Genomic DNA, 23212 nt, shown 5'->3' on the forward strand with positions numbered 1-23212 from the left:
TTAGCTTTTAAACTATCACTAATAAACAGCCCTAATAACCTACAGTGTAGGACTTTGCCATAAAATATCCACTCTGGTACTGGACACTTCCCAGCTCTCCTGGTGGGTCCTACAGGTAGGGCTGCCACAAACGATTATTTTTATAGTCGACTAATCACCGATTATTTTTTATGATTAGTCGACTAATCGGATCATACGTTAATTGAATATAAAACACAGTTTATCACAATAGAATGCAGCTGCTATTATACAACCAACATTAGATTTCAGCTATATGCTAACTAAAAATAAAAACAATTAAAATCATAGTTCATTAAACCTTTAATGAAATATGCAGCTTGTTGTAACAGACAATTATTTTACTGTTTAGCATAAAGTGTAAACAACTGTGTAAAATAAGGATAAGGCACTGGCATTTATGAAACATCTCAACCGTGAGGTAGTTTGAACTATTATGAAAAAAAAGTATATTAATAAAAATGCCTCTCTGTCCAGATATTGTGTACATTACCGTACACAGGGCAGCGGTCTGCACAGATCTGATTGGCAGAGGAGAGCGTTTGGTGATTTTACACCACACATGACTGATCTGTGAGTTTACTGCACCGAAAAGCACTGAAAACAGAAGCCACTGTCAGAATGAAATCCTTCTCTGTAGTTTATCGGTTTGGGACGGCATTTGTGACAACGTCTGGGTCCGGATCCGGATCGCGGTCCGCCTATTAGTGACCTCTGTTTTAAAGCTATCAAGATGAGTAAGTTAAGTACTAAGTTAACGCTCTGTTTACGCTAATTTTAGCAGCTAAATAGCAATTTAGCTTCTTCGTCATTTAATCAGCCACAACATGCCTCCTTTTCAGGTGCTCGTGCATCGCGGTTGTGCTGCCGAGGAAGGCAAGTTCTTCATTGCAGATATTGCATTGCACGCGTTTCACTTTTATTTTCTTGGTGATCCCACACTTTTGAGTTCTGTAGCGGGGTAGCCATGAAGCCAGAGCCTGTCTGTATAATGTCCTGAGATGTCGTCCACTACCTACCCCGGTTTCCACTACTGCGCATGTGCGTACAGGACAGAAAGGCAGTCGCAGCAGTTTGGAGAGAAAAACAAAGAAAAAAAAAAAAAAACGACTAATCGACTATTAAATTAGTCGTCAACTATTTTAATAGTCGACATAATCGTGACTAGTCGACTAATCGTGGCAGCCCTACCTACAGGCGGCAATAACTGTGTCTGTTATTTGATTTGATTATTGATCCTTTTTTCCATCAAGACGAAATAAGATTTTTTCTCTGATTTGAGTTTATCTGCATTAGTGTTAAAGCAGTTTAAACCAATGACTGCATATTAGGGGTGGGCAATATTATATTGTATACAATATATCGTGACACAGAAATATCATGATATTAAAAATCCATATCGTGATAATAGGGCTGTTCTGTCTTAAAAGTAGTCTATTATTTACTGTTAAGCTTTAGGTGTATTTATTGTATAATTGTTTTAATTTGCAGTTTATATGCATGCACTAAATATTCTGCAATATTATTTGCTGCATTATATTATTTTATGCTCTATTATTTATTTTGCCACATTATGATTATACTGTTATACTATTATACTATATTCCTGAAATTAATGAGTTATTTTAGTTTTCCTATATCGCCAAGTATATCGTTATCGCAAAAATACCCTGAAATATCGTGATATTATTTTAGAGCCATATCGCCCACCCCTACTGCATATGCAGCCACATACTCAGATGACATGATCATGTGGGGACTGTTTGGGCAAGATGGGCATTTCCACATTGTCCCCGTATGAAAAAGCAATTTGTAGACATTTTAAAACAAAATTAAGAGCTTAATGACTGAAGAGAGAGCTAGAGACAGAGAAAAAGAAACAATGCATGGTGGGAAAAGAACAGAAATGAAGAAATTAGCATTTATTAACCAACACTAATAAACAGCCCTAATATCCTACAGTATAGGACTAAATTGTCTCGTTTCAGATCCACTGATGAGTCTCACAAAAACATTACTTTCAATTTATGATTAAGATGTTTTTTTTCTACAGAACAACTGAAAATAATATATATATATTTTTTTTCTATTGTAAATGTGCCAAGCTATTAAATATAGAAACTAGGGGTGTGACGAGACACTAATACCACGAGACGAGACGAGACACAATATTGGGTTCACGATAACGAGATGAGATGAGATTTAAAAATAAAATTTTAAAGAAAACTCTTTTTTTTTTCTTTGGACAAAATCATATACCGCAAACTTAACAGACTGGTTTCTCTCACACATTGATTCTATAAGGAATAGAAATAAGAATAAAAAATAAAAATACAACTTTTCTAGGTCTTATATAGTGCAGACAATAAGTACAAACCACAACCAGTCATATTAAGCCTATGGTTTGTGTTTTTTTCTCCTAAATCTCTTGTAATTTAACTATGTATAACCATAACCAGTGATATTAAGATTATGCTTGAAGTGCAAACAGAGACAGAACATTTTTTTTAATACAGTACAGAGCTAAGGGATTAGTACAACTGCCTATGAAACGTGTAGGATTTACTTACAGTATTTATATATGGTTTGTGTCTTGTTGGTCACTCTGTTACCGTTTATTGTTTCCACTGGAGCCAAAATGCAGCCAGACATACAACTTAAAAGTAGCAGAAGCATCTTCTATATCAGGTGTATTTAATTATATTAAATAATTAAGTGCTATATCCTGTAAGGTTGTTTGAACTGAATTATGTAAAAATATAGAAGAAGAAGAAGAAATGCCTCTCTGGACAAATTTTGTTTTCATTTATCCCCTGTCTCTCTGTCGCGCTCGGCGTCACTAGTTTCCGCCCGTTCTCGTTTTTCCACCCGATCTCGGGCTCCCCATCTACTTATAAAGGCGGTTTTTCACGGCCGCGGTACCGCGACCCTGACAACACGGGTTCGATCCCGCGTGAGGAGCGGTGTGTTTATTTATTTATTTTTTTCCTTACCGCGTCCGCACAGATCTGATTGACTGAAGAGAGCGTTTGGTGATCTTACCCCACACGTGATTGGTCTGTGAGTTTACTGCGCCGCACAATTAAATCCTTCTCAGTAGTTTATCGGTTTGGGTCCGCATTGGACAACGTTTGGGTCCGGACCGCGGTCCGCCCATTTTCCTCTTCTGCTGAGAGCTGCTCTCACACTCGCTGCTACTGGGTTGCCAGATCCCTCTTAAAAAGTCCACATTAAACTTTTTTTTTCTCTCGCGAGACAGGTTTAAGCTTGACGAGAAATATCGTCATATTTAATCTCGAGATTTCGTGGCACGATATCTCGTCACACCCCTAATAGAAACTAATATTTACTTCTTCTGGCAGGTTCTGTACAATTTTAATTACCTCACTTTGAAAATCCCAGTTAAAACCTCTTAGTTCTGATGTGATAAAAGTGCATAACTTGGCAGGGGACTGACAATTTCCCAGAGAAGGAAAAAAGCATGTGCTGCCAAACATCACCTTATTGTACTACAATCAGAACGAAATACTTCATAGAACAATAAGTCACTGCAGACTGAATTATCTACTCATGGACTTTCCACTTTCTGTGTTTTCTCAGGTTCAGGTGCAAGTGTCGGATTCTCTGGCCGTGGCTCGGGCTCTGGCTGATGATGTGGACTGTCATGTGTTTCCTTTCCAAGAGTTTGGGAAAGGCCGCATTAAAAAACTGAAGATCAGCCCAGATGCTTTCATTCAGCTAGCGCTGCAGCTCGCTTACTACAGGGTATGCACTCAATCAACATAATAAACTCTGTCACTTTCTCTCTCTCTCTCTCTCTCTCTCTCTCTCTCTCTCTCTCTCTCTCTCTCTTTCTTACACTGTTGATTTATACCAGCTGTTCTCCCTCCATTCACTTCTTTATCTCTGTCTTCAATCATTCTGCTCAGAATTTTGCTGTAAAATGTATACCAGTTGCTTTTCCATACGGTGCCAATATGGAAAAGCTCATCTTACCTATACAGGTCCCGCTTGCAGCCCACCATGGCCCTATTATTTGCCCACATTGACAGCAGTGAATGATTGCTCACATAGGCCCCAGGTGCAACCTAGATTGGCTCTTTTTGGGGCCATTCTAAGTTGCGAAAGAAGAAAACGTAAAATTTTAAGGCAACTGGACCCAGCTAGCATATAGTCACGCTCAGCAACCCAACTGCAAAAAGCAACTTGCTCTCATAGCCTTCAACACTGAGACCAGGCAGTTAACTATTCTATAACACACATATATAACCCGTACGAAAAGGCAGTCTGTGGATATGATTACATCCTGATGGTGAGTGATGGTGAATTAATGAGGGTGGGAGGACACGCCCAATATGCAAATAGATGTTGCCAGGAGCCAATAGGAAAGGTGTACGTTTTCCTCAAAATGGCTGTAGTGGGCACAAAAGAAGTAAGCAGGATCAGCATCAGATGAAAACCCCTGAAGAATTGCTTAGGAGACCCCGTTTAAATAAAGGGTCAAGCTGAGCATGTGCAAAGTAGTTGGCCTGGCCTTAACTAGTGTTCAACTACAATTTGTAAATCTCAAGAGTTTTTTCGGTCAAGAAAAGCCTGAAAAGTCATGGAATTTAAAAATAGCTAATTGCAAAAATTAAAATTCCCAGAAAGTTTTTGGAAAAGTCATGGAAATTAATTCGACAAATCTTTTTGTTTCCGTTTATTGATGGAGAAAAACTATTTTGTGCTAACAAATACATCAGCAATTTAGCCCTACACTATGGAGCTCTCAGGATCTGACACACATTTTATTATTAAAGATTGTGTATCAGCATTTTTTAAGATTCATTTTAGACCTACAATAATCTAAATAATATAACCATAAAAAATCATATGGTCATGAAGATTTGCCTTGAAGGCATGGAAAAGTCATCATGGAAATGTATTGGTTAAAAAGTGTATGAAACCTGAAATCTCGGCAAAAGAGATGATTTAGTTAGACCAACACAAGGAAGCATGGATTTTTTTTGGAGGTTTCTTATATTGTCACATGTATGAGCTTGAATAGTCTCACAAAGTTCCTGCAGATTTTGTGGTAGGGTAGCATTCCACACATTTTCAATCGGGGCATAGCATCTGTTGCTTCAAGGAAAGCTCTTGAGGCAGCAGGAGTATGTGGACCATCATTATCTTGTTGCAATAGAACACTGGAGTGTAAATTCAAGAAGGGTAGGGCCACTGGTTGCAGGACGTAATTAACATTGCTCATTAAAATGTTTGGTTGTCACAGTGCCTGTGAAGTAGAGCAAAAGTGATCTGCCATCAACCAACATTGCATTGGCATCTTGGTGTCATGGTTAATCTAGGTCCTGAACACAGGCTCCTCATACACAGATTTGTTGTTGACAAAAGTGGGGCTACTCACTGAAGATAATCCACTTCAATTCTAAGTCACTCCACGCAGTCTGGCACAACTACCCACCAGCTTTCATTCCTGTCAGTTGATTCCTTCTGGTTGCAACCATTTTTGCAGATGAGTGCAGAAGATTGATATTTATGTACATTAAATAGGTCATCATACACCCTAATCCTTATACCATGTGTTTGATTGCTCACCTGTAATCACCATCATCTTTCAGGGAACAATGTTCCACTGCTTCAAAGCTCTTAATAGTGCTGTGGGCTTTATATCCCTCTAGCCCAGGAGCTCATGCCAAGCATTATGCATGGTCATAATAGGTTTATGTTTATTAACTGCTTCAAAGAGTTCTGTTCTTTTGGCAACACTTTAATACATGACTAGACAAGCTGTGTTACTTTTTTTTTTTTTTTTTAATATTTTAGTATATTTTTCATGGTATACTGAGGATATGATACTTTGAAGTGAAATGAAGTGTAATAGGATGAAGTGCTACAGATTAGTAGCTCTCCAACCCAGAGAGTTGTTAAACCCAATTGCAGAACAGTTAATCTCAAAGTAGATAATCATCATCATCATCAGTGCCTGTTATGCCGGTCGGCACATAGGGCAGCGACAAAGGTCCTCCACTTTTGTCTGTCCTGGGCCAGTTTCCACACAGTGCCCCAGCTGTGGTTTAGGGCCTTCATTTCTGCCTCCACAGTTCGTCGCCAGGTGTTCTTAGGCCGGCCCCGCTTGCGTTTTCCCTCTGGAGTCCAGCGTAAGGCAGTTTTTGTGATGGAGTTGTTCCTGCTTCTGATGGCGTGGCCAATCCAGCGCCATCGTTTCCTCATCAGTATGGTGGTCATACTCTCCTGTCCACACTGGATAAGCAGCTCCTCATTGGAGATTGTCCTTGGCCAAAAAATGCCCAGGATTCTTCGTAGGCTTTTGGTGTGGAAGACTGACAGTTTGTTAAGGTCGTTGTCAGTCATTCGCCAGCATTCCGAGCCGTACAGAAGAGTGGACAGGACCAGACTCTGGTAAAGTCTCAGCTTGGTGTAGATGCTGTACTGGGTTGTCTTCCAGATGTTACTTAGGCTACAGAAGATGCCCCTGGCTTTGCTCAGTCTGTTTTGGATGTCACAGCCTGCTCCTCCATCTTGCTTAACTACACTGCCCAAGTAGGTGAAGCTTTCAACCATCGGGAGGTCTTCTCCCTCTATGCTGATCGGTGTTGTATTGGTGGAGTTCAGGGTCATTACTTCTGTTTTTGTCCGGCTGATGTGCAGTCCGACCTGCTGCGCAAAGGTGTTCAGGCGAGTCGTCTTCTCCTGCATGTGTCGATGGGTGTGTGACAGTAGGGCCAGGTCATCGGCAAAGTCTAGGTCTTCTAAGTTTGTGGAGAGTGTCCATCTTATGCCCCTTGGTTCATCCTCCGTTGTGTGGCGCATTACCCAGTCAATGACAAGGTTGAAGAGCAGGGAAGACATTACGCAGCCTTGTCTCACTCCGGTCCCGACCTCAAAGTAGATGTCACTGTTTCCAACACAGCATGAAAAGTTCGCATAGAAGCTTTTAATCAGCAGCACAATTTCCATTGGTATTCCGTGCGCTCTCAGGATGCGCCAGAGGCTCTCTCTGTGTATACTGTCAAATGCCTTCTGGAAATCCACGAAGTTAATATAGAGCTGTCTCTGCCACTCTGTACACTGTTCAATGATGTTGCGTAGTGCGAATATGTGGTCGGTGCATCCTCTTCCTCTGCGAAAACCTGCCTGCTCTTCTCTAAGTTGTGTGTCCACTGCCTCTGATATTCGTTGAATAATGATCTTTGTCATGATCTTGCTCGGGATGGACAGGAGAGTTATTCCTCGCCAGTTGTTGCAGTCGCTAAGGGATCCTTTCTTTGGGATTTTAACAATTACTCCTCTGGTCCAGTCATCTGAGACTTGTTTCCTTTCCCATACTGCGGTAAATAGGGGTTGCAGGATATTGGCTGCCAGTTCTGGGTCCGCTTTGAATAGTTCAGCATTCAGATTGTCCTGGCCTGGTGCCTTTCTGTTCTTCAAGGACTTAATTTGCTGTAATGATTTCCTGCTTCTCTGGCGGGGCGATGTTAACGTCCAGGTCCTCAATGGCTTCTTGTATGTCGGCTTCTTCGGGAGGCGGTGGTCTATTCAGGACCTCTCTGAAGTGTTCAGCCCAGCGTGCTTCTTGTTCTCTCTCTGTCGTTAGCAGCTTCCCTTCCTTGTCCTTGACTGGGGTATTATTGGTACTGTGGAACTTGCCGCTAATCATCTTAGTGATCTTGTACAGCTTTCCTTGTTCTCCTTTTCTTGCTGCTTCTTCGGCTTTGCTTGCCAGGTTGTTCAAGTAGGCACGCTTGTCTATTCTCGCCGAGCGCTTCACTTTCTGGTTCATCTCTCTATACTGTAATTTGAACTTCTCTTGCAGTCTTTCAGATCTGGTGCTAGCCACCTTCTTCTTAAGGTCTCTTCTTTCCTCTATTGCCTTCCATGTCTCTGGTGTTATCCACTCTTTCTTCTTAGTTTCTCTCAGTCCAAGACTAGTCTCGCTGCTTTTCTGGTATACTGTTCTCACAAGGTCCCATCTCTGGTTTATTCCTTCTGCATCTGCCTCGCAAGTGTCTGTCATGTCTGCAAGTGCCTGAAAACTGTTTTTTACTTGAAGAATGAAGGCATTTTTCAGTTTGGGGTCCTGCAATTTTTCCACATCAAAGCGTCTGTGTGCTGCTGGTTTGCGTCCTGTACTTCGCAATTTCATTTTTATGTCTGCTATAACAAGGTGATGGTCACTTCCAACATCTGCTCCTCTTCTCACCCTGACGTCAAGCAGGGAACGTCTCCAGGTGCCGTTGATCATAAGATGGTCGATCTGGTTGCTGTCCCTACCATTGGGTGAGCACCATGTTAGTTTGTGAACGTTGCGGTGAGGAAATAGTGTTCCTCCAATCACCAGGTTGTATGCAGTACATAGCTCCACTAGTCTCTCTCCGTTTTCGTTCCTGCAGCCACAGCCATGTCTACCCATAGTTCTCTCTACATGGGTGTTGTCGTTCCCAACTTTGGCATTCATGTCGCCCATCACAATCAACAGGTCATGGCGGGGTGTTACACTTTCTTCTGCTTGTAATTGATCGTAAAAGGTGTCTTTCGCCTCATCATCGCCATCGTTGGTTGGTGCGTAGCACTGGATCAGGGTCATGTTGCCATGTCTCCCCCTCACTCTGATTGTAATCAATCTGCTGTTGATCGGCTTCCACTCTATCAGGTGCTTTTCTGTTCCTTTCTTCAGGATGATGGCTACTCCCTCGTGGTGTTGGTTGTCCTCTCTGCCAGAATACAGCACTGTCTCTGCGGTCTGGGTCTTTACTCTTCCAGAACCTGTCCATCTGCTTTCACTTACTCCAAGGATGTGTAATTTGTAACGCCTCATCTCGGCCGTAATTTGTGTTAGCTTACCAGTTTCATACATGGTACACACATTCCAGAAACCTATTCTGGTCTTGCATTTGGCGCTCAAAACTTCCATCTTCGTGCCAGTAGTTTCCTTTCGGCTTTCACTACTAACAGTCATACAAGGATCTTGTAATACCTCTGGGAGCCCATCGCACACTTCAATAGTGGTATTTCTCTCTGTCTCTGTTTCCGTAACAATAGTGTTTTTTTTATGGGACAGGGTTGTTAGCCCTGTGCCCAACCCCCAACCTGGAGGACCAGGGATCATATTTCGTCTGGCATCTACCCTTTGACCTGCCCGGCTTGGGTGTCCCTACCCGGTATAGCTCTCAGGGTCATCGACACACACAAGCCCCCCGACCTCGACAAGGTAATGATCCTCCGGAGAGAAAGTAGATAAACCCAAGAAGAAAGGGGAACCCTTGTCGTCAGGGTCACAGTCCAATACATTACCACTGCCCCAACTAGTGAATTGGGACATGGTCAGGAAAAAAAGCTGTTATAAGAAGATAGGGAGCCCGAGAACAAGCGGAAAAAAACGAGAACAGATGGACACTAAAATCACGTTGAGTGCGACAGAGAGACAGGGGAGAGAGACTGGTCTAGAGACATGCTTGGCCAGTCTATCACCTTTATTTTCAGCTTCCTTGGAGGTGTGTTTGTGGTCATTATCGTGTTGCAATCAAGTTGTCAAAGGGAGGGGATCATGTTCTGCTTCAAAATGCCACAGTACATGTTGGAATCCAGCTCCTCAGTGCTGGCAGCACTCGTGTAGCCCCAGACCATGATGCTACCACCATTGTGCTTGACTATATACAAAGGAAAGTTTTCTTGGTACTCCTCATCAGGATGCCACCACACATGCCGGACACCATCTGTGCCAAACAAGTTTATCTTGGTCTTGTCAGACCACAAGACATGGCTTTCATGGTTTCATCTATGGTCTTGGACTGCTGGTCTTTTAGCCAAAGCTTTGCAGGATTTCTTGTGCATCAGCTTCAGAAGATGCTTCCTTCTAGGACAGTGCCATGAAGACAGAGCTGATGCAGTATGCAGTGTATGGTCTAAGCACCGCAGGATGCGTTTTAGACCAGGGGTTGGCAATAGGCAGCCCACGGGTCAGATGTGGCCCACAAGCATAAAACTATAATGATCGATAATGAAAAATAAATAAAATAAAATTCCTCTTTGGTGAGCTTTTGTTTACATTTCTCCCGTCTCGCTGTCACGCTCATCCTGACTTTAGTTTCCACCCGTTCTCTTTTTCCGCCCGTTCTCGGGCTCACTATGTTCTTATAAGGGCCTTTTTTTCCTGGCATGTCCCAATTTGCTAGCCGGGGCACCGGTAGTGTATTGGACTGCGACCCTGGAGACAGGGGTTCGATTCCGTGTGAGTAGGATGTGTTTATTTATTTACTTATTTATTCCTTTTTTCTTGGGATTACCTGCTTTGAATTCAACTGTTCTCCAATTGGATTCAACAACCCTCTGGGCTGGAGAGCACTGGACTGTAGTACTCCATCCCATTACACTTAATTTTACAAATCAGATACATAATAGTTTGGAAAATGTCTGGCCGGGGGCTAAACTTAGGCCATCTTTGTGGAGTGCATCTTCAGAGAGTTCTTTGCCATGAAGTGCCATGTTGAATATCCAACGCCCAGTATGAGAGAATTGAACACTGGAAATTTAACAGGTCTGCTCCCCATTCACACCTGAGACCTTGTAACCCTAACGAGTCACATGATACCAGGAAGGGAAAATGGCTAATTAGACCCTGTTTGGTCATTTTTACTTAGGGGTTTACTCGCGTTTGTTGCCAGCGGTTCAGACAAATTTACACATTTATACAAGCTGTGAACTGACTACTTGTCATATCTTCAGTTTTTTGCAACCCTCAACTTTGCACCTGAACTTCTCTGCACTGAACGCATGCTGAGTTGTAGCTGCACATGTAAGTTGAAGTCCTGTTTATTGAGGACATTTCAGAATCTTTTTTAATAATGAAGCAGATCATTATTTTAATATGGTGCAAAACAGGATGTAGTGAAGAACTGAAAGGCTGAAGCTCAACCAATGACAGAATACACACAGAAACTCAATTGCCACACTGTAGCTATCTAAATGACCATTAAACACAGTCTGTGACCTTCACTTTATCTCTTTAACCCAAGTCCTCCATCTTTTTGACATTTTGCTCACAATGAACAATAAATAGCCTGAAACACGAACAGAAGTTTTGAAGTTAAATCCGTGCAAAGACTTTGATAAGAACTGGCATAAGGGAAATGTTCTTGTTGCCTGAAGCTGTGGACTGTGACGTGGTTGGGATGAAAATGCTGTCTGTTGGAGAGGAGAAAAGGTCATTTGTTTTGCGTGCTACAGTACAGAAGGGCCGAGACATGATCTGACAGTTCTCAGGCTTAAATGTGCTTGTGGGAGGAAAAGGGACACAGAGCTTTCAACATTCAGTTCTTATGCTGGTTTACAACCAACTTTAATGATTGTTGTTAAGTTTTTTAGCTTCAGTTTGTTAAGACTAGGGTGTTTGTCCTCTGCAAAAATTCAGCAGTTTAGTTTGCGTTCAGCTAAGAGCTGCATTGTGGCAGCATTCTTTTTCCTTTTTTATATTTCATTAAAGCTTCTCTGTTGGAGCTTCTTAGTGTTCGTGTTCAAAACTATTGCTTTTCTAAAAAAAAAAATACTCAAAATATTAAGAAATACTAATTTAAAATGAATCCAAACTACACTGATATTATAACATACAGCTCTAAAAAAATAAAGAGACCACTTCAGTTTCTGAATCAGTTTCTCTGATTTTGCTATTTATAGGTATATGTTTGAGTAAAATGAACATTGTTGTTTTATTCTATAAACTATGGACAACATATCTTCCAAATTCCAAATAAAAGTATTTAGTCATTTAGAGCATTTATTTGCAGAAAATGAGAAATAGCTGAAATAACAAAAACGAGGCAGAGCTTTCAGACCTCAAAGAATGCAAAAAGTTTTTAATCACAGTTTTCATGAATCTTGGCATGTTCTCCTCCACCAGTCTTACACACTGCTTTTGGATGACTTTATGCCACTCCTGGTGCAAAAAAATAAGCAGTTCAGCTTGGTTTGATGGTTACGATCATTGATCATCCTCTTGATTATATTCCAGAGGTTTTCAATTTGGTAAAATCAAAGCAACTTATTATTTTTAAGTGGCCTCCTTTTTTTTTCCAACTTTTTTAAAAGTTACTCTAGTTTGTAGTGTGTGCATCACTACACTTTCATTTGTTTTTGTTTTTTTCCCTCCCAAAAATAAAATTAGGTCTGAACATTTAAACTTGTGATTAAAGTTAAGAAAGTTGTTAAGTTATCATTTTGGGGGACTTTTTGTTCTTACAGGATTGTCATTAACATGAATATTAATAATGTTATGAATGTAAATGTGTGCGTTTGTGTGTTTATCCAGAACAGAGGAGGTTTTTGCCTGACGTACGAGGCCTCCATGACGCGTCTGTTCCGAGATGGTCGCACTGAGACTGTGCGCTCCTGCTCCAACGAAAGCTGTGACTTTGTCCTGGCACTGGAGAACGGAAAGGTACCAGCATTCTTACCACCAACTCTTATCACCAGCGCAGCTGTCGAGCCGCTGCCCTGCAGATAATGTACAGAGTGAGCCACAGCAAAAACCACAGCAAGATTTTAAAGATAAAAAGAAGATAAAACGCTGGCAGGCACCATCTGTACTGAACTTTGCTGAACTCAGCTTTTATCTGATTGAAATTGGCTTTAATGTTATCAAATATGGCAAAGATTGAACCTCAATGCTTCTGTTCCCTCTCCGTCAGCCAGAGGAGTTGTGGCTCGAATTTGTGAAATGTGATCAAATAAATGCTTATTTTAAAAGTCCTGTAAAATAAGAGCCAAGTTCACTAAAGACTATGGTTGTAGTTTGTTGTACATACCCAGTATATGTTAAATATAAAGCTGTGTATCTTTATGAATATGGTTGAACATTTTAAAGGCCCAATATCGTAAGAAACATTCTTACAGTTGCAAGAAAAAGTATGTAAACCCTTTGGAATTACTTGGATTTCTGCATAAATTGGTCATTAAATGTGTTTTGATCTTCATAGACAAACGCAGTCAATAGACAAACGCAGTCTGCTCAAACTAATACCACACAAAAATATATATGTTTGCAATGTTTTTATTTAAGACAACATGTTAACATTCACAGTGAGGGGGAGAAAAAAAGTATCTGAACCTTTGGATTTAATAACTGGTTGACCCTCCTTTGACAGCAAAAGTATTTAAAATGTTGCTTTTTTTGTTTTTATTTACGTTTTGCACTTCTCAGGTCTAATAATTAAAACATAACTAAGACTCAATGATATAATACAGTAATATCATAGCCGTGCATTTATGAACCCTAAGATAGTAGTAAATTGATATTTTATCCATCAACTGAACAACACACACTTGCCTGTTTGACCACACAAAGTGTCTGAAAATGTTTTTGTCTCACTGGCCGAATGTACTTGTAGGTGAAAAAAACATTACATTAATGTTAATGTCATTGATTTGTCATATTTACATTGATAAGTTATATTTACCTGTTTTGGCTCCACCGCTCCATTCTGGGTGTGTTCAGGTGAGATGGTGCAGCATTAAAACATGCTGTTGTGGTAGGAAAGAACCACGTTGCACCGAATACATGTCACTGTGTTATTCTTGCCGTCGACCCTAAAATGTTTGCATACTATTACCCTTTTTTCTCGTAAGTTCGCACTTTTCCCTCACTGCTTTCATATTCCAAAACCTCTGCCTCCTCCTCCTTCTTCCTGTGTGTGGGTGACGTAACGCTAAGCGCATTGTGTCACATTAAATGTAGTCTGCGTGAAATTAAATAATTCCTCGTGGCACAGAAAATAATTGATCATTTTTTTATCGAGTAACTCAAATTACTAAAGTAATCATTTTAGCCCTAATAGAAACTAAAGTGCAGAAACAGTCCACTTTAAATGAATCATTGTTGAGAAGTCACACACATAAAAAAAACATTTACAAAAAACTCAGTCTCAGCTTTTAGAAATCTTATCCCTCTGTTAGCACTAGGTAGGATTTTCTTGATTTTTGATCTTTTTAAAGAAGTGAAATTACAGCTTGAAACTCACTGCAGCGCTGCATTGAGGTGTAATAGGAGGAATAGCGTTGCTTTTGTGTCTGTGCCGGAGCTCCTCTGAGCTCAACCCAGACTCTGTAAGTTTTCCGAGGTGACCAACGCTCGCGACAACTGCGACCTGCTTTCCAACCTTTAGTTCTAACAGTTCTACAAAGACTACTGGTTCATTCTTTACAAACTAACATACAGACACTCTGGCAGAAGCTGGAAAGAGACCGAATATGTCTGTGAAAGCCAGAAAACGAGAAAGAGAAACTAATCCGCCTGAAACATTTATTACACTCTGCAACTGTAGGGGGAGCCCACGAGCAAAAAATCTCAATCCTACCTTGTGGAGCTTTAAATGTTGTAAGTAGGGGTGGGCAATATTTTATCGTATACAATATATCATGACAGAAATATCATGATAATAAAATCCATATCGTGATAATAGGGCTGTTCTGTCTTAAAAGTAGTCTATTATTTACTGTGAAGCTTTAAGTGTATTTATTGTATAATTGTTTTTGTTTGCAGTTTATATGCATGCACTAAATATTCGGCAATATTGTTTGCTGCATTATATTATTTTATGCTATATTATTTATTTTGCCACATTATGATTATACTGTTATACTATTATACTAAATTCCTGAAATTAATGAATTATTTTAGTTTTCCTATATCGCCAAGTATATCGTTGTCGCAAAAATACCCTGAAATATTGTGATATTATTTTAGAGCCATATCGCCCACCCCTAGTTGTAAGTGTGCCCATCCTCTCTAACCTGTTATTTTCCTTCTAGGGAAGGGAAGAGTGCTGCAAGCTGTTCCGCAAAGCTGCTGAAAAACATCAGAATCTGTACCGGCTGGCAATGACCGGCTCAGGCATCGACAGACACCTCTTCTGCCTGTATGTGGTCTCCAAATATCTGGGAGTGGACTCTCCTTTCCTCAAGGAGGTACGTTCAGGTGCATGAGAGGAACTGTGATCGCTGGAATGATGGTGTTCCATTTAATAATACTGGGATGAGTTAGGGGATGAGTTTGGGGTGGTGATCATCCAACATGTTGTTCTCAGTGACTCTTGTTAATGAATGCAATCAAATCCTGAAAGGATTGCTCAAATATAAATAGAAGTCTATCCTGTACAGCAGAGACAGCACAGTTCTCCAACAAACGTAGAATTAACTCGTTTTTTTAAAGATCCTTGGAAGAAACAGTGAGTGAGCAGTTAGTTATTCTAATGGCTCCATTCATGGGTGAATTTGAGTGGCATATAGGGGTGTGTTATATCATATCGTACACGATAATATCGCCAAAATTTCTGAATATCGTGAACGATACTATACCCTGAAATATCGTGCAGTATCACCCACCCCTAATCAATACATCAGGGTATTACTTTTTTACAGTTTTTAGCAAAAGGAAAAATTCACACTGTTCTCATTTCACATGATATATCTACTAGAGACTCATATTATATCTGTCCAGTATCATTTAATTTATTTAATCCTGGATATATGGAGATATCTGGAGTGAATTATTAGTATTATTAGTATCATGTCATTCTGGATCATTGACTTCTTTTTTTTACAAATCTGATAAAATTATTGTATTTTTTATATCTCAGTTAGGGATGTGTCATATCATATCATATTGTATGCAATAATAAAATTAAATTTTTATTTTGTTGCAGTAGTATATTCATGATTTTTTTTGTTTTGTCATATCGCCAAGAGTATCGTTATCGCGAAAAATACCATGAAATATTGTGATATTATTTTAGGGCCAGATCGCCCACCCCTAGTGGCATGCACAATTGTGCATTAAAATGGTGCACACCTTTAATGCTTCTCAAAAGAACCCATGGTGATGTATGTCTCATACCCTTTAAAATATGTAAAAAGGTACATACAGCACCTCACAAACTCTATAAATGACATATACTGAACATCCTGTGTGTGTTTACAGAAAGAAAGAATCCTGAGTTACTGCTGGAGATAATATTAGTTCCTTTAAAGGTCTCATCCTTTGGTTTTTTCATTCATTTTAAAATGGCTAGTTGTGGTCTCTAGTATGAATGAATGCCATGTGAGTCATTTTTTGTGGGAAAAAAAAGTGCTCAGGAGTTTCAGTTTAGCCCTGCTTTAGATCACTGGATTAGAGGTCTCTGAAGAAGGACAGGATTTTGGCTTTTGCTCATGAATATTCATATATGCAAATCTATAGCCTCTGATTGGCTAACAGTACTTCAGCAGAGAGCGGCTACCTGCCTTTTCCTCACAGTCAATTTTACAGCTCTAAAACTCAAAGGAAAAATGTTTTCAGAGTTACAGCCTTAGTTAGAAAGATATAACGCTGAGTTCTAGATTAAGTACGGATTCGGTGCTCGGGCAGTTTCACCACGTTGAAGCCCCAGAGTCCACTCTATATTGTAAATATTTATATACCAGATCACTGGAGCACTTTTTTCACAAAAAAAAAAGAAAAACGGCTCACATGGCATTCATTCATACTAGAGACCAAAACTATAAATTTTAAAATGAATATAAAAATGTCTGTTTCACTCATCTAAATGGTAAGAGAAGTCCATTATTGTCAGATTTATGACCGTTTTGGTATGTAAACTAATTTGGCATTAAAAGAGGAAAAAGTTTTGACACATCCAGAAAAACAGAACTTAACACCCATAATAATAATAATCATCAACTGGTGAATAATTTTTTTCAGGCTGTTCCTCTTTTCCTCAAAACAGAAGAATATGCCAAAACACTTCATCTCACATTCGGACAGGGTTACGTACGACTACATTTCTGAAATGCACTCCATGCACTACTACATTTACAATCAGTGTTTCATGTTTCTCAAGCCTGGTCGCTACTCTCCAGAGAAGGCTTTCTATTAGATTTGGGTTCACTGCTGTGAGGATTTGATTACATTCTGTGCCGAGTGTTCAGTCAGGAGGTCAGAATGTTGTAGGATCATTACCTCACCTCATCCACAAATCATTCCAAAAGTATCGGGTGGATATGGATACTGTGCCAGATGTACATTCATTTTCATCTGCTCCAGAGCGTCCTATATGGCAGTACTTCTCTACAGGGACTAGACAAGCTGTAAGTGTGTGTGTTCGTTTGCACATCTGTATCAGCAACAAGTACAACTTAAAGTTCTCATTCCATTGTTTTTTCATTCATTTTAAAATGTCTAGTTTGGGTCTCTAGTGTGAATGAATGCCATGTGAGCTTTTTTATTTTGTGTGTGAAAAAAAGTGCTCCGGTATTTCTATTTAACCCTGCTTTAGATCACTGAATTATTGGTCTCTGAAGAAAGACAAGATTTGGGCTATTACTCATAAATATTCATACATGCAAATATATCGCCTCTGATTGGCTAACAGCACTGCAGCAGAGAACGCCTTCCTGCCTTCCCCACACAGTCAAATTTACAGCTCTAAAACTCAAAGGAAAAAATGTTTTCAGAGATACAGCCTTAGTTATAAAGATACAGGACTGAGGGCTAGGTAAGGTTTCGGATTCGGTGCAGAGTCCGCTGTATATCATAAAATCTGACGCTAACGGCGCATGCTTTGACGGGTGTTCTGTCAAGTTGTGCTACCCTGTCAAACCGTGCTTCCCTAGCATATATTTAAGGTCTCTGTAAAAAGTGGAATCCACTGGAGATCCCATGTAAACTTATAGTTACTTACACAAGATACTAGCTGCTGTAAACAGAGCTGTAAGCTCTTAAGCTGACGAGATAGTGTCGGCTCTGCTGCAGCCTGGCTTCAGCTGTGTCTGTGGGTGGTTGCGAGCCAAGGTGGGCGAGGCCATGAATACTAATTCACTGGTTGACGTAGATCCATGTGCTTTTCCTTATCGACTCGTTTTTCTGAGTATTTTCTTTTCTAAGCTACTGCAGACAATAAGGTCAAAGAACAGTTTCATGTGCAGCATGCATATACAACTCAGAGAGACCTGTTGTGTTTCACAAAGAACAAGAAAAAGTGGGTTTTAGCAAAAGGAGACCTTTAAAAGAAGTATTTTTTGCTTCTACATGTCTGTTTCAACTATTTAACAATTGAAACGCTTTAATTAAATGTTTTACCCATCATATAACTAGTTCTGGTCTGATTTATAGAACAAAATGTTAAAATACAGGTTATTAAATAGTTGTTATTGATGTTATTTATGTTACATCAGAATGTTAACCTAAAACTATTTACAGTCATGTTTTCACAAAAAGAAAAAAAAAACATTAATGAGCTGCTCACTAAACTTATCTGATTCAATTTTGAACTTGGTATTAATATACAGAAATGGGCCTGGACTCTCATGGGTTAAATTAAAATCAATATCATCATGAAAAGTCATTAGGAAATGTTTATAATTGTTTGTAATTAAAGTGCAATGTCCAAATAACATTCACTGTATAAAAACATAGGAAGATCATTGTGACTTTTTAAAAAAAAATTTAAAAAAGGATGGTTTTAAAATACCATCCAGAAATCCAACTTTCAGGCTCATTCAAAATGAGCACCACATGTCTGCTTAGCAGGATGTGAAGCAATGAGCCAGAAGCTCACACAAAAATGCTTTCTGTGTGTTGCAATGAGGAAACGTGCAGCTGTGAAAAAGCTCAAGCAGTGACAGAACAGGAAATGTGGGCTCCTAGATTATGTAACAGCGAGGCTAGTTTTTATCAGATAAAATGTAGGTTTTTGTGTTGTTGATTTTTTTCGTGTTTTTTTGAGTTATTTAATTACTTTGAATAAAAGTTTAATCATTTAAATAACTAAAAAGAATCCACTGTGTACAGTCCTATTAAATTTTGTCCAAAAAAATCATCTGGTAAAAAAATGGTTAGATAACTGACCAAAAAACAGAAATACTTTAAATTCTTAAAACACTTAGCCCAAGTACTCAAACATAATATTCCGTGAAAAAACATGACCGGAAATACTCAGAATAAACTGCCAAAATACTCTATCAAAATGTTCAAGTGAAATATTTGATGAAAATATTCTAACAAAATTCATAACTAAATACGTAAAACATTTATTCAGACTACTCAGACTACCACACCAAATACTTAACATACTCAAAAATATACAAAGACTACTACAAAATATATAACCAAACACTCAAACTATGTGAATGAATATTTAAGTATTTGACCAAATACTTCAAAAACTCAGCAAAACATGCAAACAATATACCTGATAAAATATTTAAACTACTTGACCATTTTTTTTAAATGCAGTACCAGTCAAAATATTTGGGCACACCTCTTCTTCTGTGTTTTATTAGTTTTTATGTTTTTTTATATTGTAAATTTAATATTGAAGTCTTTATTAAAGCTATACATGAACACATGCATAATTATTCATGTGTAATTATGCATATGTAAACAAAAGTGTTAAAAGTCTCATACCATCGTTTTTCGTTCATTTTAAAATGTCTAGTTTTGGTCTCTGAAGAAAGACAGGTTTTGTCTTTTGCTTATGAACATTCATACATACAAACATATCGCCTCTTATTGGCTATAACAGCACTGCAGCAGAGAACGCCTAACTGCCTTCCCTCCACAGTCAATTTTGCAGCTCTAAAACTCAAAGGAAAAATGTTTTCAGAGATACAGCCTTAGTTAAAGATATGTACTAGGTAAAGTTATCCATTAAACTTGGCTTAACGTCAGACTCTCAGCGAGGCATGCGGCCCTGCGGCCGAGATCTGATCTCCCCACGGCAGCGTGAATAACCCCCGCGGCCACAATGCCACGAAGCCACTCACCCCACGACAGCATTAATAACCTAAGGCTAAGGCTACTAAACTTTTACCTCACACTTGATGATTCTGTGCCTGGGCAGTTTCACCACATCGAAGCTCCAAAGTCCGCTCTATATCATAAAACCAGTGCTAACTGGCCTGCTTTGATCAGTGTTCTGTTGAGTTGAGCTGCCTTGTCAAACCGTGCTTCCCTAGTGTTTCCCTAGTGGTCTCGGTAAAACGCAGAATCCACCGGAGATCCGATTTAAACCTATAGTTACTTACACAAGATAGCTAACGCTAACTAGCTCTGTAAATAGAGTAAACAGAGCTGTTAGCTCCTCTTTAGCTATAGCTCCTAATGCTGTATCCCAGGTTTAGCTCTGCCTGTGGGAGGTCCTGAGCCATGGTTGGTGAGGCCATGTAGTCACTGGTTGACTTATTATAAATTACCTCAAATCACCATCTCAGCTGATCAGGTTTAGGTCATGGGATTGTCAAGGATTTTTTTTTTTTACTGTTTAATATCTAATTTCATATGTGTCCCTTAATTGTTTTCATGTGTTTAATATAAATGAAGAAAAACAAGAGAAGGTGTGTCCAAACACTTGACTGGTACAGTTTTAGACACTCAGTCAAGCACTCAAACAAACTACTTAAATTAAATATTCAATAAATAAAATAATAAACTTTTTAACAATACTAAAAAGGTGTGTGTTTGCTGCAGCAGGATGTTATGGAATGTTATTGAATGTTATTGTGTTTGTGTGTGTGTGCGTGTGTGCTGTAGGTATTGTCCGAGCCCTGGCGTCTCTCCACCTCTCAGACTCCTATTCAGCAGTTGGAACTGTTTGACCTGGTCAACCATCCTGAGTTTGTTTCTCTGGGTGGAGGATTTGGCCCGGTAAGTAATGTGGAATTTTTTTTTTTTTTTAATGAATATTTTTATATTTGTATTTTTGATCAAACAATGGTGGGTAGTTTCACTTTCGTCTTTGTTTTCACATGTTTTCACGCTCAGAAGGCCTGATCTCGTGTGGATTGCAGTTTCGTACAATACCACCTTTGTTCTTCATTACAGGCCCTTAGAAAGCCATAACTTTTCTGCACAAAATCCGGTGCAGCACATTGTCCTGGAAGATAATGCCTGTTTGCGTAACTGCTGTCATATCAAGAGCTTCCCTTCAGTGTCTACCATGTCTATCTTCACCAGACCTACAGTTGTGTTCGAAACTATCCAACCCCCACTGCAGTAAAGTGTTTAACAAGTTTAACATTTGTTTATTATCTGGTCCACAATCAGGTCAAATTAGGACTTTTAGACAAAAGTAACATAAATTATTTTTTTTTTCAATATACCAACAAATGTCCTTGTTGTGATTTTCCTATTGACAACATTATTAAACCCCTTAGTTACATACAACATTAGTACTTAGTAAGAATGTAAATGGTACAGAAAATTGTGTATAGCCTCACCTTTATTAACTTCATAATAGCATTGAAACTTCATTATAAATATGTTTTGTTTAACACTCCTCTGTATTTTTATACAAGTTTACAGTAGGGTCCAAACTAAAAATAAATAAATAAATAAAATACTTTAGTAATGGCTTGGGACCTGTCTGATTTCACATCTACAGGCTGATTAAAAGCAGTGGGTATAAGTAGTAGGGTTAGAGTTATTTTTTATTAGTTCTTAGGTTATTGGTAAGTCTGGATGATGGCGCCGAATATGTGTTAGCAATGTTGAGCCCATTTTATACTTCTGCGTCAAACCTACGGCATAATAGTCTACGCATCTCCAGCGAGAGTACGCTATGCAGCAGAACACGTTCATACTTCTGCGTGCGCGTATTAGCGGATATGCGTTGCTCTGCAGTTTAAACCGCGAAGACAGGAATGTGTGGAGCTGCGGTAGTCTGCGTCGCACAAAGTGTACACTATATGCATAAAATTTACTTGAAAAAGGTTTCGCAACTTTCTGCTTTTGCTTTTTTAAAGTTAATTTAATTTCAGATAAATTTAAGTAATTTCAACTCAGTTTCAAGACCTAAATGTTACATAGAGTAAATAAGTAAACTGAACTTCAGTCAATCCTTTCTTTTAGTAAACTTTACTTTATTTATTTTTGCTGAATCAATCCTTTATTTTATTAACCTTTACTTAATTTCTGCATATAATATTACCTAATTACAATTACTTCATTTATACAATATTACTGAAATTGAAATACTTCATATACTACATATACTACATATATTACACTATCTCAACACATGGATGGCATTAAATACATTATTTTTAATATTATAAAAAGATTGCATTACATGCCATCCATGTGTTAAGACAGTGAGACTTGGTCTGTTTGCAAAATAAATATTTGATATTATGTAAATATTTGAATTTCAGGAACTAGAATATACTATGTATCATAAATTATTTGAGTAACATTTTATAAATTAAGTAATTGTAATTAGGTAATATTGTATGCAGAAATTACAGGGGTTGGACAATGAAACTGAAACACCTGTCATTTTAGTGTGGGAGGTTTCGTGGCTAAATTGGAGCAGCCAGGTGGCCAATCTTCATTAATTGCACATTGGACCAGTAAGAGCAGAGTGTGAAGGTTCAATTAGCAGGGTAAGAACACAGTTTTGCTCAAAATATTGCAATGCACACAACATTATGGGTGACATACCAGAGTTCAAAAGAGGACAAATTGTTGGTGCACGTCTTGCTGGCGCATCTGTGACCGAGACAGCAAGTCTTTGTGATGTATCAAGAGCCACGGTATCCAGAGTTAATGTCAGCAAATGCAGAAAGTTGCAAAAAAAACTTTATAGTAAATTGTACGCATTATTTTTTCAGTGTGTTAAGATGTGTTTCCACAAACATAACCTACAATGTGGTTGTGTATGCCTGGGAGTTCTGGCACAGAGGCCTTCATCTCACAGTGTGCGATTTATGGTCTGGGCTGAAACCTGAGTACCTCAGCTGTCACTGTCACTGTACGACTGCCTAAGGCTGCTGAGCGCCAGCGGGGGTTAGTTTAGCACACCATCTGCATTTGGAGCATTTTTTTGGAGAAAATGAGAAATGCAGAGCTTTCAGACCTCAAATAATGAAAAAAAAGTTATATATTCATAAAGTTTTAGAAGAAAGTTCAGAAATCAATATTTGGTGGAATAACCCTGGTTTTTAATCACAGTTTTCATGCATCTTGGCATGTTCTCCTCCACCAGTCTTACACACTACTTTTGGATAAATTTATGCCACTCCAGGTTCAAAAATTCAAGCAGTTCAGTTTGTTTTGATGGCTTGTGATCATCCATCTTCCTCTTGATTATATTCTGAGGTGTATATTTTTCATTTGTTCATTTTAATTTGGTTGATATTAGATATTATGTGG

At 39.0% G+C, this 23212-nt stretch overlaps 1 protein-coding gene across 1 annotated transcript in view; it reads left to right on the forward strand.

Annotated features, from left to right (window-relative positions):
* Positions 1–23212, forward strand: part of cpt1a2b (carnitine palmitoyltransferase 1A2b) — an 80089-nt gene that overhangs the window by 52503 nt on the left and 4374 nt on the right. Inside the window, exons 14-17 of the mRNA XM_022664553.2 lie at positions 3619–3783; positions 12341–12469; positions 14839–14994; positions 20594–20707. Of these exons, the coding sequence (XP_022520274.2) occupies positions 3619–3783; positions 12341–12469; positions 14839–14994; positions 20594–20707 (564 nt within the window). The remainder of the gene's footprint in view (positions 1–3618; positions 3784–12340; positions 12470–14838; positions 14995–20593; positions 20708–23212) is intronic.

The sequence above is a fragment of the Astyanax mexicanus genome, chromosome 19, assembly GCF_023375975.1.
Source record: "Astyanax mexicanus isolate ESR-SI-001 chromosome 19, AstMex3_surface, whole genome shotgun sequence".
NCBI classification, from domain to species: Eukaryota; Metazoa; Chordata; class Actinopteri; order Characiformes; family Acestrorhamphidae; genus Astyanax; species Astyanax mexicanus.